The sequence below is a fragment of the Podospora anserina genome, chromosome 5, assembly GCF_000226545.1.
Source record: "Podospora anserina S mat+ genomic DNA chromosome 5, supercontig 9".
NCBI classification, from domain to species: domain Eukaryota; kingdom Fungi; phylum Ascomycota; class Sordariomycetes; order Sordariales; family Podosporaceae; genus Podospora; species Podospora anserina.
Window position 1 is genome coordinate 852,397 of NW_001914843.1, and position 17,977 is coordinate 870,373.

General features: G+C 49.7%; 3 protein-coding genes across 3 annotated transcripts, besides 1 other annotated feature; 1 reads left to right on the plus strand and 2 right to left on the minus strand.

Moving 5' to 3' along the window:
* Positions 1 to 2,131: 2,131 nt before the first annotated feature.
* Positions 2,132 to 2,202, plus strand: a tRNA (tRNA-Ser).
* Positions 2,203 to 4,128: 1,926 nt separating this feature from the next.
* On the minus strand, positions 4,129 to 6,051 carry PODANS_5_9900 (uncharacterized protein; the record flags this gene model as incomplete). Its single annotated transcript, XM_001904781.1, has 2 exons — positions 4,129 to 5,482; positions 5,567 to 6,051. The coding sequence occupies 2 exons, from the start codon at positions 6,049 to 6,051 to the stop codon at positions 4,129 to 4,131; spliced, it is 1,839 nt and encodes a 612-aa protein (XP_001904816.1).
* A 3,773-nt stretch (positions 6,052 to 9,824) lies between these two features.
* Positions 9,825 to 10,322, plus strand: PODANS_5_9905 (uncharacterized protein; the record flags this gene model as incomplete). The annotated part of the gene is made up of 1 exon (XM_001904782.1): positions 9,825 to 10,322. The coding sequence occupies one exon, from the start codon at positions 9,825 to 9,827 to the stop codon at positions 10,320 to 10,322; it is 498 nt and encodes a 165-aa protein (XP_001904817.1).
* A 3,772-nt stretch (positions 10,323 to 14,094) lies between these two features.
* On the minus strand, positions 14,095 to 16,007 carry PODANS_5_9910 (uncharacterized protein; the record flags this gene model as incomplete). The annotated part of the gene is made up of 2 exons (XM_001904783.1): positions 14,095 to 15,473; positions 15,563 to 16,007. The coding sequence occupies 2 exons, from the start codon at positions 16,005 to 16,007 to the stop codon at positions 14,095 to 14,097; spliced, it is 1,824 nt and encodes a 607-aa protein (XP_001904818.1).
* Positions 16,008 to 17,977: the final 1,970 nt, after the last annotated feature.

Sequence of the window (17,977 nt, forward strand, 5' to 3'; positions counted from 1 at the left end):
TGACATTTTCGCCGGTAGGTTGCTGCTGCTGCTGTGATCCCGCTGGCTGACAGATCGATATTGACAGGGGCGACATTGCCAGTGATATATTGCTGCTGCTGTAATCAGCTGGCTGAATAATCGACATTGATATGGCCGACAGTACCACTGGCATATTGTTGCTGCTGTGATCCGCCGACTTCTTGAGGAGGCGCGTCACTATGGCAAACAGGAGCGTTGGTCTGAACCTCCTCCTGTACGGGTGACGCAACCCGCAGAACTCTGGCCATCTTGACCGGGAGGATGACCATGCTCAACAAGCCCAATAGTAGAACCTTGCTGCTGGATCGCGCCATCTCCCTCAGAGTTGGCATCCCCGACTTATGAGAAAATGTCTTCCAAGCTGACCCCCGAGCCCTATCCAGGGTGGTCAATGAGATGAGACGGTCCCCGGCTTATCTTATAGACTGAGGCCTCAAGCCAAGTTAAAACAACGATATTTTTGCCTAAGCTAATCTAAGCCTAAATCTAGCTTAGTTTACCAGCTTGACTTTTTATACCCTTTTTTTATCTATAGATATTAATAATAGCCTAATTCGTAGTATTAATATTTTTATCAAAGTAATTTCAAAGCCTATTAAAGGATTATAAAAGATTAAAAAGGTCCAAATAATAAAGAATTTCTATTTTTATTGCTAATTAATAATTAAATCTTCGTTTGTTGAACTTTGATTTTCCTAGATTATTATGTTTTAAATAGCATTTCTTAATGACTACTAGTAGCTATATTATTAGGCTTTTTGTAAATTACCTATTAACTTTATTCTTTTTAATGTTATACAACTTTGAAATATTTTTAATTATGAAATATTTAACGGTATTATCCTTAAAAAGTAATATCCTCTAGAGTATAATTATTATTACCGGGATTATTACGTTTAGTATTACCGAATTAGTAACGTGTGACGAACCCCTGTACAGAACCTCTGAAATGGATACTCGGTTGAAGGCTACTTCTGACAATTAGTTCGGTGCAGCTAAACAGTGCACAACAAGATGTCTCAATGTAAACATAAGATACCGTGAATACAAGCTGTGATTGCATACTGCGGAACTATCTATCTACACCAGCCAGTTCCTCCGTATATATAGACCTTGGGACCGTGGACCGTTAACTTACAGACGGTCCTCGGTCCACTCCTGATTGGCCGATACTGGACCGTGGACCGTAAGCTCCGCCGCGGTCCCCGGTCCCCATCTTATTGGTCCGTTTGCCCACCTGGACCGTGAGCCCCGCTCGATCGCGCGGTCCAGTCCTAATTAGTCCCTCGTAGCCCCACTATCTTCCAGAACTGTAACATAATGCTCCCTCTCCAGGCCGAAGTCCCTGCGGCCTAATCTTCTTCCACTACTAATAATATCGTAAGTTTTTCCTCTTTACTTCTCCTACCTTTATCATGTCCTAATCGTATGCAGAAACGTTATCGTAAGACTGAACAGTCTTCTTCCCTTGCCTCACGAATCCTCCGCTGTGGTTCTGCCGTGATGCCGTGCTCTACCTGTTTTACCTCCGGAATCCCTTGCATCATGGCCTCTGGGTCTTCACGATGCGCGGAGTGCGTGCGCCGTAAGATTCTATGTGACGGGTCTTACGTTGGCTCCGCCCGTGGGTATACCTTCCTTTTCTTCCCGCACCGTAATTGACCACTCTCTAGTGACCCGAACGATGGAAGAGCAGGATAGACTCGAGCGTGAGGAGCAAGAGCTTGAAGACCAACTCTCGCAACTGACTGCCAAACTTATCCGGGTAAAACGAACACGTCGCTCCCTCCGTGCTCGCGAGGAGCGTCTTTTCGCGCGGGGTATCCAGGAGGAGGATGCCCAGGTGGCGCAGTCCGCAGCTGCGGCGCTACCTGATTCTTCACCGGGTGCTCCTGCGCGGCCGGACGCCGCCCAGGACACCGTTCCGTGGTCTCCTCACGTCTCGGACCCTTCCTTAGGCCTTGACTGGCCTTCCGACCTTTCCTTCGATCCTGATGTGGCCGGTCCTTCCTTCCTGACTCCGCAGGGTGCCGCCGGTGGCGCGCCTTCCACTTCCCAAGGTGGTTGAGACGCGTGGCACTACTTGTATCTGGGTCCCCTCACACCTTCCAACCTCGTAGTGTAGTGTGTAGCACGTCGACCACTACGTCGAGGGCGCAGGTTCGATTCCTGTCGAGGTTCTTTAATATCCAAGTTTATGGGCACAACCCGTGAACTTAAGTACTTATCTTTTTGTTTGGGTCGGTCTGGGTGTCGCCGGTGGAACTCTTTTAACTTGTCTGGGCAGTTGAGGTTTGCCTCTGGTTCCCACGAATTGTCTGTAGCTGGATATCCCAATTAACAAACTAAATTTTCCAATTGGCCTCTGTTGAACCGTGAAATTAGTATTTCTTTTACATTGTATTCTTCTTCTTTGTCTTCCGCCACTATCTGCGTGTTAGCTTTGCTTGCCGGTAGTGCCGGTTCTAGAAGTAAGATATAAAAAGTATATAACTTTAGACGTATTGTATTAGGTAGCTTTAACTCGAATACCGTCTCCGAGATCTTTTTTTTTAACCTTGAATGGGCCTACTCTCCTATAGTCCAGCTTCTTACTAAGTTGTTTAGTACGTAAATTGCGTATAGAAAGGAATATTATGTTTCCCCCTTTAAGGCAAGGTCCCTCGAGCTTTTTACTATTATAGTATTTCTGTATTTTTTCCCTTATAAACTTTAGTTTTTACTTAAGCTTGCCGTAAAATATATATAGCTTATTTACCTTAACCCTAGCCCTAAGTTGTGATGAACCCCTGTACAGAACCTCTGAAAGGAATACGGGTTGAAGGTAACTTCTGACAATTGGTTCGGTGCAGCTAAACAGTGCACAACAAGATGTCTCAATGTAAACACAAGATACCGTGAATACAATTGTGAATTGCATACTGCGGAACTGTCTAGCCACACCAGCCAGTTCCTCCGTATATATAGACCTTGATTCTCCCCGATCATGGTGATCATTCCGCTCTTCCCCAATGATCATAATGATCGCTATGATCCTTCTCTGGTTCCTTATTGGTTGTACTTCCGTGATCACTGCACTTCCCAGTCTCATTGCCCATGATCGCCCAGACCGCCGTGACCTTGTTCTGATTGGCTGGTGACCTTGCACTGCTCCACCGTTCCCGATGTTAAGGTTGTGACAATAATCTAGTGACGTAAAATAAGCTGTAATAACTTCAAGCCAAGCGAAGGCCCTGGGCGGCAAGCCGAGACAGGATTACCTTCGGCTTGGCTTGGCTCATCTCATTGACCACCCTGGCCCTGTCCGTAATTACTCTGTTCCCAGCCCGTAGAACCCGGGTCAGCATGTGTCTCCACCACATGCCTTTCCACCCCAACTGCACCCAGATCATTTTCTTGACCACCGGCCTCCAATGCATCTACTCCCGTCCCCATGTTGTTCACTGGTGCTTCGGTGTGATACATCGTTTTGTTCTCATGTTGATCTAGTATCACTTGTGCTGAGCGTCCTGGATTAGCAGTCTATTGTTATCCATGTACAACCATGACCAGGAACTTACACCCCTCAGCAAGTGACTGTTCTTCAATTAGACCCTGCTGTCATGTCAGACAGGCCTGAAAGAGGTTGTGTTCATTCCAGGATGTCTCAAGACTAAGTGGGCACCCTGAGTGGGGGCAACACCAGCCTGCCATCCCATTGCCAACTGTATTGGTAATGTGGTTATGATAGACATCTAGATTGGTCACACGGCCGCATGGAGTGGGACTACAGGCATACAGGATGGCAAAGTCCGTATTTGTGTGGCAGCTGGGACACTTGTATCGTACGTTGATATACTTTTGAGTGCCTTCGGAGAAATGACATGGTATACTGTACCACGGTAACGTAGTCTGACTTGAAAAGCGTTCTGTGTAAATCATGAACAAGTTTGCTATTTGTGGTGGGTTTGTAGGTTTGCATCATGTTTCCTTTGACGAGGACCAAAGGTGCAGTGTGGAAAGCCAAGTTTTGGTGAAGACGTTGTGAACGTGACGATCGACGTGTGATGTCAAAATAGGCTCTTGTCCATCCCTGTCTAGCCGCTTGGCAGCCACCCCTTCTTAGCTCTACACCCGCCTTTGCCATTCCGACACCAGCTCCACCTTTTCCATAGCACACTCCCAACTCCCAGCCTCATTCACATCACCAACCCCGTCGTAAGCAGCCTTCTCTGGCCAAGGGCATATGGGTCGTTGAATGAACACGCCCGTGTTTGAGTCAGTTGGCCGATGCCAAGTCGTGGCAACAAGCTTGTCGACCGCCTTCCCCTCCTCGGTCCACGCCATCAGTGCCAACAAAGCATCATGGTCGACATCCTCAAACCCCGGTACGGACCAAGTATCGCTCCCCATAAGTCCTGCCTGAAAAGCGCCTCCAATATTCCATGGTGCATTCGGCTTGCAATCCGGTGTTGAAAAACAGTGTCCCATGCCAGGAATTTGGAAATACCGAATGAACTCACGTACCCCATCCAAGTCGCCCCCAAAGGTGTCAATGGTCTTGTTATAGTACCACCAGGACCCCTTCTCCGGTACCAGGCCATCTGCCAAACCATGATACAAGATTACCTTGCCACCTCTGTCCTTGAAGTTGGAGATGTCGTACTGGATAGCTGAAGAATGACCAGGATCCAGTCTTTGTGCCTTGTCGATAATATCCTTCCCAAGCTTTGAGGTACCAGTCCAATCCAACTCCTTGTCGTCATTATCAAGCAGAAAGTCTCTAACATACCCCAGGCCATACGGGCTCGGTACCGTCCCACCCAACAAGATCGACCACTGATTCTCAGAGCTGAGTGTCAAACCAGGGTACAGCAACTCCCCATCCTCGGATAGCCACCCTTCATAGACCTTCCTAGCTGTCTCTGCCTGCTCTGCAGTCAGGCAATTACTGATGTTTGTCCCAAACTCTGAGCAAACCAAGGTTCCAAGATCAAACTCGCATTTCTCAGGACTGCTGACAATGCCATCCTGTACGCCATCCACATCGTCACACTGTCTCATGACCTCTTCGAGCAGTAACGAGAACTTGTTCAATGGAATATGGTACGGGTTGGAGTCGTCAGCAGGCAGGTTGTACAAGCCTATCTGCATCAAGAACGGGTTCAGCCTTGCTGTCCACCAGGCAGGGGCCCCGATTAGTGCGCCATCGAAGCTATCGGGGAATTCCTGTAGCTCTCGCAATCCCTGCCGGCCGCCGGTCGAACAACCGCTGTAGTATATCCAGAGTTTGTCATGTTTAGGCTGTTGGTAATATTCTTGAAAGATCTGTTTGCCCAAAACAACGGAACGATGCATGGCTCTCCAGCCCCAGAGTTCCTTCTTCTCGGAGTGGCCGTTTGCCCAGGAGGTCTCGAGGGCAGTTGAATTGTGACCGGTGTCGGTCGAGAGGGCGGCCATGCCGTGGTGGGGACCTACTGCCCTGTTTTCTTGTTGTCAGCACCGATCAACAGTGCAATGATTGCGGTGAAGGCGATGCCAGGACCAATCGGACCTCGGTACTCACATGTCAAGCCAGTTGATACCACCGGAGAAGCCCCCATTTCCCACCACGAGCAACCTCTTTGTCGAAGGGAGCTTATCAGGTAAGAACAGTCCAAAACGGTAGCTCGCCGTGGTGGAGTGATCGATTTGGAAGGTGACGGCGCATAGCGGAGGGAGATTGGTGGGGTTCACTGGGTATGCAGGGTCGGAGGCTCCTTCACCGTAGAAGCCGTTCGCAGGGACAGGGGTCACGTTCTCGACGGTCACAGGCGTGTTGAGGGTGTGCAAGATAGAGGAAAGATATTGAGAATTGCATTTTGGATGTCTCGCTTGCCGGTCATCGTGTTGTCCTTGGGACTGTCGAGGTTGAAAATGGTGATTGCGTTTGCATGTCGATGTGGTGGTGGCGGAGTGGAGAATCGGGAGAGGGGAAGGTGATGTAAGGGCGTGGAAGGCGCTGGGGAGGATCACGACTGCTGTTGTTGTGATGAAGCGCCACAGCGTCATCGCTTATTAGTCATTGGTTGCAAGAATATTTGGAGGTGAAGGATTAAATTGAAGCAGCCTTGAAGGGGGGTCGTTCAGACGTCAAGTGAATGAGGAAGATATATACCAAATCGGCGGTTCTACATGTGCTGACAGCGGCAATAGTGATTGGGGTGAGACATGGGGTTTGGGGACAACTGGGTTCATTGCCACGGTATTCCTGCTGTGGCAGAGGGACTGGGAAGGTGGCATTGTGGACAGCTCGTTCTGCTACTTGCCATTTGACAGAGTATCCATCGTGATTATTTGCAGTCGACTTGGTGACTTTTCAAGGTCATTTAGGTCATTATTGGACGCTTCTCAATCTGATCAGATGACGGGTAGCAAGTCCGTGCCGGGCCAAGTGATCCTGGTGGCTGGGATCCTAGACTCGAGCTTCCAAACGGTAAAGCTCTCCAGGCACACTGGAAAGGTCATTGTGACGACAATAGGAGACTATGGAGCAGCTGTTACCGGGAGCATCCATGGACACAGTTCTCTAGTCGGCAACTGCTAAATCGATCAGTCCACCTTTTCCCAAACACTACTGAAAAGTCCCTTTTATAGTGACGACAGCCGTAAATCTATACAATTTTTATCCTTCTACGTCCAATCCTGGCCCAGTCCCGGCCCAATGATCTATTCCCGTCGCACCAACACCGACCCTCCGATAGCGGCTGAGACCCGGGGGACCACCAACCTCCTCCAGTAGTATAAAAGTAATATGTCGTCTTGTACCTCAACAAAAATGTGTTATCAGTTTCGACGTGCCAGCACATCCGTAGGCAAGATAGCCTGGGAAAGACGACGACATCCGAGGTAGCTGTCCGGCTGTCCAGAGATATCCACGACCAGAATTGATTGCCATCTGACGTAATGGATTATATTCCCTTCATTCCAGAAGTCAGAAACGGTACATCCTGTTGATCCCGCTTGGCCTTGGCGTGTACAAGTGGCAGCTCAGCTACCGTGCCCTCTAACACAAGAACCTCAGTGCTCATGGTGGTAGCATGGAAGGTTGGCAGTTTGTTGAAATCCAGGGGCATGGAACCTCGTGCTACCACGAGATCGGATTTTATCGAATCGGAAAGAGTATTGGGGTAGACTACGCGACGCTGACAACATGCCCAAAACCATGAGGGTAACGTTGGCGGGACTTCGAAGTGCTTGTCTCCATCATTTCCGTTATTAGTGCTTTCATCATCACTACTCACAGTCACAGTGCTTTGGTCCTCCGCATCTGCATCAGTGGAGACCTGGCTGCTGAGTCAGCCCATCAGCCTCGTTGTATGCCTCCTTTACAACGATATTTCCACAATTCCTCTCAACTGGCCGCCGACTTTCGTTAATTTATAGCAAGCCCATGTGAACCAATCGCTCCCACAGCCCAAACATTTATCCTCCAAGATCATTCATCTGGCTAAAGCTCTGTGCAAGACCAGCAATCGCAGGTAAACGGTCCTTTCCGTAGGTCAGGGAGCACCTTGAATATTTCTCAACGAGCCGATACCAGTACACAGAGGCCTGGAATGAATCGGTCACAGACCATTTGCTATCCTATGGATGGCGAAGCGGCGTGCTCCCTGATGTAATGTCATCAGCAATCGGACCAGCCGCATCATCGAAGAAGACATGGTGGTCTACAAAGTGCAAGAGTCGTCGTGACAGAACCCGTTCTTGAAACACCCAACCCCGTCAGTTGAGAAAGCTTCCGGTAACTTGATCGCCAAAAGAGCCCAGAATGGTTAGGTGGGCGATGGTACGATGGGGGGTGAAGAAGTAGCTGGGTGAACGCAGTACTAGTGCCGGTGGAGGTTTCAGGCTGGCATCCAAAAACCCGGTTGTGCTGTCTCGAGCGGTGTGATCTGAGATCGTGCAGGAGGTATGGCTGTAGACTGCAGCCATCCGCGCAGACTCGCGAGCCCAGTCGTCGGCGTCGTCCTGTAAGATTCACAATGCATCAATCCAGAGATACCGATGCCGCAGTGACCACCTTGGCTGTTGACCTTGATAACATCTTTCGAACTGCTGACAACTGACACAGTCAGATTATTGATGTTAGAAGCACCTTCCACTCCCAAATCAAGTACCCTCGTCGGAAGAAGTTCCCCTGACATTGCGGTGCTGCTCGACGCCCCTGAATGGTCACCTGTGGCGTTGATGCGGTCATATTGTTGGCCTGGTAGCTTGGCAACACTGACCCCAACTGGTGACCTCATGGCTTTCCAGCATTTCTGATCTCGGTGCCCTGAATGAGGCAGGTGTGTTAGGATCCGAACCAAACGTTTCCCCAGCAGGAGTACTGATACCAAGGCGACTTACAGGCTGCAAGACTCAGTTTCCCAGCTCCAAGGAATAAGAACCCGGTTGGGTGATTTTCTCTTTGTCATATTCCTGGAGCGAAGTAAGCCAAAGATCCAACTGGCCCACGGGAATTGTATGTGTGTTGGTAAATGTTGCACCCCAATTCAGCGCCATCCGGAGATGTTGAAGCTGATGAAATGCGGATGCAAGATGAGCCCCGTGGAAATTCAAACTATGGATGTGCTGGTGGAATCTTCCCTATAATAAGTTTCTTGATATCGAGCTCCAAGCCATGACTGATGCCGGATTCAGAATCTCCGATTATGTATCTCGCGGACCTGCAGACTTGTTCACTCATAAGTTCGGTCCATATCGGCGGGGCAATATTGCCTTCCTAGCGGCCGAAGTTGGCGCCAAGCATCCGAAGAAACCAGGATTGAGTCTGGTCGCAAAGCCAGGTGATGGCTTTGAAGTATCGTTTCGGTATCCTGTAAAAAATCTTTCGTAGTGTACTTTAGTACCACAAACAGCATCCGCAACAGCAGAGCGTCGCGAGCACCGCCATGCCAATCAAGATGATGCCAAGGATAGGGATGACGACAATACCAAAAGCTAGGAGACCGCAGAGCAGCAAAATCATGCCAAAATCATCCACAAACTTGCGTGTGGACCATGCCCCCCGGTACACAACTAAGACCAATACGGCGAAAACCCGCTTTCCAGTAGGATTGCTGCCTGGCTTTCACATACATGAGTGACACATCGCTCATGTCGTTATCGCAACATGATGCGCGTCGAAAGAATCCATTTCAACACGGTTGAACATGATTTCCAGTCAACAGCTTGCGCTTGAAGTGTGGCGAAGTTGATGGAGTCTTGGAAAGGCGCTGTCCAGTGGCCGCAGTCTTTGGTTCCAAACACCACGCGAATCGGCATATTCGCGTCTCTGGTTATAATAATTAATAAGACGATAAAGAGTTGCCTCTGCGAATGAATGGATAGTTGGTTTATTTTGATTGGTGAAAGCAGGTGCAGTCTGATTTTCGGAGTGTCCGCAACTTCCACTCATCACAGCCCCTAGTCCTGCACCATCAGCTAGACGCTTCTGGGAAAAAAGCGTCTTGAAGCAACCAGGGTAGCTCGGCAAAACGGATTAGCTCCCGCTCATGAACGGCCGTCACGCGGAACTATTTTTACCAGGCACAAACTGGACCATTTGTCAGGAAACGGGTCGAACGCCTTGTGTCGTAGGCATATAAACCTTTGCACTTGAGCGCTTCACACTGAAGTGGTTTACCCACCCTGAGACACACTTGGCCGCTCAAAACCAAACTCTCTCGCCATGCTGCACAGCATTGCCAGCCTTGACGACCTGGTGTCATTGGGTAAGAAAGGACACACGCTGTGAAACATCAGCATCCTATCACACAGTCTTCCGGTGCGGGGAAGCTATGCGGGCTTCTCTTCAGGCATACAGCACAGCCACTATGGGCAACTGTACCTGGACAATTGGAAGTTGCTTCCACCCTTTTTCTTCTTGCTCCGATCATCTGTTTTTCCCTTGCTTTACCCCAGGCAATCTCCTCCCTCGGTCCCTCAGCATGGCAGACCCTCTCTCTGTCATCGGCAGCGCTGCTGGAGTCGCTTCCCTCGGCATTCAAGGCTGTCAGGGTCTCATGGCATACTTTCAGGCGATTGGTGAACGAAAGCACCAGATCAAAGATGATTTACGAAATCTACAGAACCTTCAGAGCTTGTTCATGGTGATCACTGATGTTTTGCCTCAACTCCAGCAGAACCACTCATCCGAGTATGCGGTTGTCAAGAAGTGTCTCTTCGACTGTGAGGACCACCTGGTCAGAATGCAAGGGCTACTGAGCACCATCGATAAGTCCTATCCCGGGGACAGCCTGAAGGGCAAGCTGTTTCGCAAGGTTTCGACGCTGTAAGTAGTGTGGCCATACGGACAGAATGGGGTATCCGCGATGCCAAGGACGAGATATGCAGCAGATTGTCCATCTTCCATGACGATACAACAGCACTAAGCTCGGAAAACCTCAAACTCAGATCTGGGATTTACGAGTTACTTGCAAAATTGGGCTTGATATCTGACAGGATGTCGGTATCAGTAAGTGACAAATGCATAGTGCTCTGAATTAATAAGCATATCGTGATCAATGAAAGGCTAACCTCTGACATCATGATACCAGTCATCTGCGGACCATAGACAACGTACGAATCGAGATCACGTTTTTAGTTCATCCACGGAAATATCCAATGATCCATACAACCACATTTCGTCAACCGCTGATGAGAACCGATATTTAATAATCCCGCCTTCCTGTAACTGTCCGAGAGAAACAGCTGCCGATCAGCCATATTCCTACTACTCAGGTTGCATGTGGGGATTTGAGTTTCAGTTTACTCAAACTACACCTGGAACTCATAAGGAAACCTGCCGATTCTTCGAATTGAAGCGGAGACCGAGCAGAACGATTCGAGTACAAGTACCCTTCTTATTGGGGCATCTCATACACCGAATAAATCGTGCATGTATCGAATACACCGTGGGTACCGGCTGCCCGGGAATTTCACTACGCTTCAAGCACATTGTACCAAGATTTCAAAGTGAACTCGCCTGATCGATTTTTCACTACCAAGGGGACAGGCCGCCGCTGACCACCCTTTTACCAGAATGGATAGTCGAAAGCGCTCTACCGCCTATCATGGAGCTTTCGCAAGAAGATTTAATCTCTAGGTTGGGCGAGTTTGAGAGTGCTGTAATTTGTCTGTATTGTGAAGGCACGGCATCCCCCTGGGATCATGAGGACAACGAAACTTGTTCTACCTATGGAGAAGTAACTTGCCTTTAGGTGCGTCATGAATTCTTTCAATCAGATGATCTAACTGGACCTTCTCTGTGTAATAGCGCTTCGTGACTCGCATGGTTGGAAGCGTGCTTTTGAATCCATGCAGCCGGCAGAGAGCGGCTTTCAAAGTTCTGTTCCGTATTATTGGAACCGCTCTTGACATTGGAAGGACCTGTATCAAAAATGAGCATTTTATAAGGTAAGCAAGATACCTGGCTTCTGTAAAGGTCCTTTTTTCGCACGTTCTGACCTATCATAGAACAATGCGCAGACTTTTCTTCCTGCTGTGTTACATCGCTGACCGTCAGGAAATCCAATATGGTACCCAAGAGTGGGCTGTGCAAGAACCTATGATTTTTTGGTCCAAGGAAAGATCAGGAGTGATGTCTGAGGAGGACTTGATACGGAAACTGGGAGGCTATCACCACATAGCTCCCATTCACCACTGCTTCCCAAGTTTGACTGTGGGTGAGTGCGACAACGCATTGAACGTTGATTGTCCCTATATCGAAGCCATGAGACATCACATCTTGGAATCATTCGCTAAATATTCATTATAATTGTTCAGACATAAACCCTATCGCACGTGCCATCATCATGAAATCAAAAAAACAGCTCATGACGGCAATAGAGGGTGATCCGGATGGACCACTCGACAGAATCGCAGGGTGCACAAGTATTGTTTATTGTCTACAATGGCCAGAGGGACTTCGGTGTCTCCTCCAAACGTGTGCCAAAAGCCTCATCGACACAATCTCAGATGACATAAGTTCGGAATCAGGCAACTCTCCAATCATGATCCTGGCAAGGCGAGCGCATGAGCGTGATGAGTATCTCAAGTCCGCGGACGTTCTCTTCTCAGCAGGGTGCATTGCCCAGCTCGGAGTTGAATATGCCTCTTGGCTTTACCATATCAGTCAAGGATTCTTAAATCTTTTCCTCGGACACCTAGTCCAAAGGCGGAGGTCACTGGTCAAACTAGGGCAGCGCGAGTTGGGGATATACCGGGATTGGGATATGAGTGTGGTGATGGACAAAGAGACCCCCCTACTATATGAAGCATTAACAAGTGCTGGCATTCCGGTCTCTTCCCATCTCTCAGTCCCGGCGCGGTACTGTACCGTATTTCACAGCCTTTGACATCGGTATTCAAAACTTTCCGGTACTGTGGCAAAACGGATTTCGTGATTACGACTGTTATAATGATATTGGACTGACTTCAGTGATGGTTTGGCGGAACAAAGAGTTCAGCATGAATCGGCAAGTTGAGAACGTCAAGGTTGAGGAGCGAAAAAGGTTGCTTGGATGGACATGGCTGCAAAGTCATGGCTGTCTTGACATGAGGCAGAGAGATCCGAGGAATCTGGGGCTGAACCGATATTCCACCGGTGGCACTACATGTCTTCTATGATCGGACTCACAGCGACCAGCGACATGTGCTGGGGCAATCCCCCACCGCAAAGAGGGGGATATTACAATCCACCTTTGGCATGGGAGATGGTATCGAGATTACTGCGAATTGACAGCAGAGACCGATGCAAGTGCTGGTGTACGCCTAATATGGGTGGCTGCTCCGTACTCACATCCCTTTGGAAAGCATATGGTTCCACACTTTCAGTACTCATATACCTCAGGAGATATAGCACGAATAGGTGGCCTCCTGACCTGTTCTGGCGACATATCCTGACCCACCATACTCCAGATTCCATGGAACATATCGCTCTTCACCAGCAAACATCTCTGTGCTTTGTTCAGTTTCTTACGTTTGAAGCACTGGACATGACGAATACTTGCTGCATCCTGAAAGACCTAGGGATACTCGAATCATATGGACCCCCTAATCCCATGAAGAGAGCCTTTCATGACATAGCCAAGAGAACAAAGATCCCCAAACTCAAACACTACAATTTGGCATTACCTTCCTCCCTCTTGGGTATCCATGTTCGCATGAAGCCGTGGCAGGAGATAAAATATCAGATAGACATAACGGAATCACCCCGTGTTATCGCCAATTGCGACAACAAAATTATCCAGGAAATCATGGCGGACCCTTCGGAGCAAGAAAACGCCCGCATCCTTCAACAGCTCATGGCAGAATTTGAAGAACCTTTGTCCCAACTCGATACATCGGATCCACGATCCTTGGAAAGATTTATATGGGGTCCGTGGCGCCAGCGTATATCGGAACTATAAGCTGTCAATCCCAGGGTTATTGCACAGATGAAGGAAGCTGCTAGCAATGTTACCACTTGTAAGTACATATACCCGTGTGTTTACCTGCTTTAAAGTCCCTCGCAGAGAAGAGCTGACCATGTGGTTCACAGATGAAATACCTGTTCGACTGCAGACCTTACTCGGCGAGAAATTCTCCCTGCTTCGTCTGGACACCGAGGGCACAAGTTCTCAGATGAAAAATGTGGAAGAGGAGCTAAATGATGGGAACGAGACTGTCCGTATTGCAACGTCATGGTACCAGAAGAGCCGTAGGAAAATGAAGGCAGGGAAAAGGATACCAAGGGAAAGCAGAAGGCCACAAAATGGTCAGGTGCAGGTACCAGGTAAACAATAACTTGGTGAGAATTGCCTAATGGGAAAGCAGGTAGATGGGGTCAATATTTATCATATGGCTTTCATGTTCAAATACTGATTCGATGGTAGAAAAGTTGAGATTGCTTGTGCCTTCATATCTGGTATCAAATGAACCTCGTCCCGTGAATTCTAAGCATACAGCTGGTTCCTTGTTACCCATGCCCTGCCTAACCATTGCGCCCTACCGTCTATTGGATATCACAGAAAGAAAACATTACAAAGATTAGGTACTGTATCCAAACCCAAACCGAAACAACACCCCTTAAGCCATCCCCATCTCAACCGGCTTCCCCTTAACGCTGTTCCACTCTACAAACACTGCTCCAAGAATACTAATCGCCGACAAAGCAGTGAACACCGTAAAGGTCTGCGTCAGCGCATCATTAAAAGCCCAAGTAACAGCCCCCAAATCCTCCGGCCGAACCACATTCTCCACGCTCGTAGCCCCAACATGCAGAATCGTCATCGGATCCGGCATATCAGGCACATACTTGGCAACATTCTCCACCAGCTTATTCGTAAACACATTCTGCGACACTGCCACAAACAACGCCGCCCCGAGTGTCTGCAAGAAAATGATCAAGCTCGCCCCCGTCGGCACATCCTCAATACTCAACACCGTCTGCACAGCCATCAACGGCTGCTGAAACCCAATCCCAATCCCCGCCCCAATAATAATCTGATACCCAATCCAAGCCCCCGCTCCCACATCCGGCGTGAACGTCGTCGTCAACCCAAACCCAATACTCGACAAGATCGAGCACGCAATCATAAAAGGCACATACTGCCCCCAAATCGTCACCGCCGCCCCAGCAATAACACTAACCAACACCAACGAAATCAACATGGGCAAGTTCATAATCCCCGACCCAACCGCCGTGGCATCCTTGACCGACTGGAACCAAATCGGATAATAATACGCCGCTCCCAAGAAAGCCCCTCCAATCATCATGATGAAAAACCCCGAACTCCAGACACTCCTCTTCTTGACAATCCTCGGGGGGACAGTCGCCAAATCCCCCTGGTAAATCTGCACTCCGACAAAAATGATAATCAACACCCCAAACAGCACAAACAGCAGGATAACCCTCCAGCTGTTCCAGGCGTACTGCGTCCCTCCCCACTGCAGCGCAAGCAACAAGCAGATAATCGCCGGCATAAACACCGCCGTGCCAAACGGATCGAACCGCATGATTCTCTGCGCGAGCGTGTCATTGTTCTTGATCTCCCTCTTTGGATCGGGGAAGATGAACATGATCACCGCGATGGTAACAGCACCGATGGGCAGGTTGATGTAAAAGCACCAGCGCCAGGTGACGTGATCAGTGAAGGCGCCGCCCATAAGAGGGCCAGAAATGGAGGCGAGACCGTACATGCTGCCAATGGCGCCGGTGTAGATAGGGCGTTTGGCCAGGGGGACGGAGTAAGCCAGGATGGTGAGGGCACCGGAGAAGATACCCGCCGCACCGACACCGGCGATGGCGCGCCCGATGATGAGGGTAACACTATTGTTCGCGACGGCGCAGATAAGGGAGCCGACCTCAAAGATGAAAATGGCGATGAGGTAAACCCATTTGATGGAAAAAAAGGTGTAGAAACGGCCAAAGAGGAGTTGGAAAGCGGCGGTGGTGAGGAGGTAGGCTGGTGAGAAAACCACAGATTAGTTTGACTGCCGTGTGAAAGAGGGAAACTAGGTAAGGGTGAGAACAACATACCACTGGCATACCAACCCACGTCTGGCAAACTCTGGAATTGATCCGTAATTTTGGGAATAGCAGTCGCAATGATCGAGTTGTCAAGCGCCATGAGAAAGACGCTCAGGCACAGGGCAGTGACAATGGCGGCGAGCTTGATACCTGTTGGGTACTCTTCGCCATCTTCTCTTGTCTTGGAGGGCTCGAGCTTCTTGCTGCCAGCTTGGGAGACGGCGGTGGGGTGCTTGGCAAGAATGTTGTGCGTCTTCTCATTGTCAGCCGTTGATGTGGTGATTTCTGGTTGCTTGGAGACCTTTTCCGTCGCATCGGTTGAAGAGCCGGCGTCAATGTCTGTCCTGTCCCCAGAGTTGGAAACCTTCTCGTCGTCTGATATGCTCTTGGAACTTGGGGCGACGGTCGGTGCTTGCGACTCGGCTGTCAGCCCGTCCGTCGCTGGCTTGTCCAGCGAATTACTAGCCATGGTGCAGTTCCCAATGTGTGTCGAGTGCTGTTTGAGTTGCGGGGTATAGATGGAGGTTGCTGAGGATGATGGGGGAAGTGGAGATAGTTTCAGATGGGACAAAAGAGAGATCAGAATCTCGGGGCGGGACCCTGACGTTGTTATATCTTTAGACTGTCTAACTACTGTGAAAAAAAAAAAGTACCGGGTGCCGCAGGGGGCCTTTTTACAGTAGGGGAAAGTAGCCGAGCGTAGGTAGGTAAGATGGGCGCTGTGCCTTCAATGCGGTCAGCTCAGCGGACCGGAGATAAATGTACCACTGGAGATAGGAATTGGACCGCACTCCGACCCATGATCGCGGTGGCTTGCTACCAAGACATCTTTGGGGCCTTAAACGAGACGAGCATCGCGAGAAAGTGCTCACGCCTGCCGGCTTGCAGGTCCCCGAGACAAGACGCCCGGGACTTGAGCGACTTGGACCTATGGCAAGGTCCAGGTGTCACGGAACGTGGGGCAGGTATCCGTAGGGTCGGGCTCCAAGGATCAAAGAAACGGTGCTGTTGTCGTGTGGGCTGGAGAGTTGTCAAAGAAGCGGACAGTTTCTGTGGAGAGGCTTCCGGAGCGAATTGGTAAGCGACCAAACGGGGGAATTTTGGACCGATTGTGATGTGTTAGTAAGGGCGTCTCAAGAAAATGGAACTGATTGATAACAGTGACGTTCCACAGAGCGTGACTGAAACCGACATGTTGTCGCAAACGGAAGCCGTGCCAAGAGCCTCCTTCTGCAATGCTGCCCCAGCTGCATCCCCAAAAATCCCCTAAATCCCAGCACTTCGGTCTCGGTGATGGCTAAGATGCCGCTAGGGACAGATCCGCGCGGCTGGAAAACTTTTGTTTGCGCCTCTCTCCTCCCTTTGCTTGCTCTCGGCCATCATCCATCGCATCTCAGCAGACCGAGATATTGCATTGGGTCGGTATTCCAGAATCCTTCTTCTCTGATGGAACTTTGACGAAGATTCCTCGGAAACATTTCTGTCAGAGCTGATGGCCACGCCAAGATGTTGGACGAAAATGCTCTTCTTTTCCCGCACTGCACTGCGCCTCAGAATCTGGCGGTTCAGGCCGAGATGCCCCCCAAAACACGATTCCCATTCGCTTGATGACTCGTTCCCATCATCGGCAGTCCCGTCTTTCAAAGAAGAACAAACCAACGACACCCCAAATTTGCAAAAAAGGCAGCCTTGCTGACTGTGATAGGCCAGATTGTGGATTGCTCGGACAGCGGACCCGAAAACACACCGATCCGAGCGGCCAGCCAACCAAGTATCGTCATCTCTTCTTTGTTGTTTGTGATCTGAACTATTGAGCGCCGACCATGGCACATGTGGCACAGACCCAAACCCTCAGGGGAATTTGATCTCGAGGGATGTGACCAAAATCAGGTCCAAGGTCCAAGTTCCAGTGTCTCGCTAGAGTTGACTCCAGGGTCCAACACGCTGTAAACACTGACATCTCACAACATCATCACAGTGTCACCACTCCACAAGTTTACTCGTTTCTTTGGCTCCGCAAAAGCCCGGGTCGAGTTGCGTTGCAGTAGCACACAACCATTCACAAAGTCACGTCACTCTAGACTCCGACCACCCCCCACAATCCAATCTCTATTTTTACTCGTGCTATGCCCTCCCTGCACTGATCAACAGTCAACCCGGGTGATCCACCAGCCCGATCAAAAAACACATTTCTCCTCCGGCAGATTAAAACCCCCGGATACCAACGTCGGAATGCGGCCGGCCACAGCTCCACTTTGCCTCCGCATATCCCCGGACTCCATCCTCCGGGGCCGTGAGTGGACCCCGGCACCGAGATTCGCCTGAAGATGCCTCGACAGAGTTGAAATAATCTATTCGACCCCGCAAGATAAATTGCCAGATCTGAGACAACAGAAACAAAATCTCAGCACGTAACACACGTGGGTCGTCGAGTCCCAT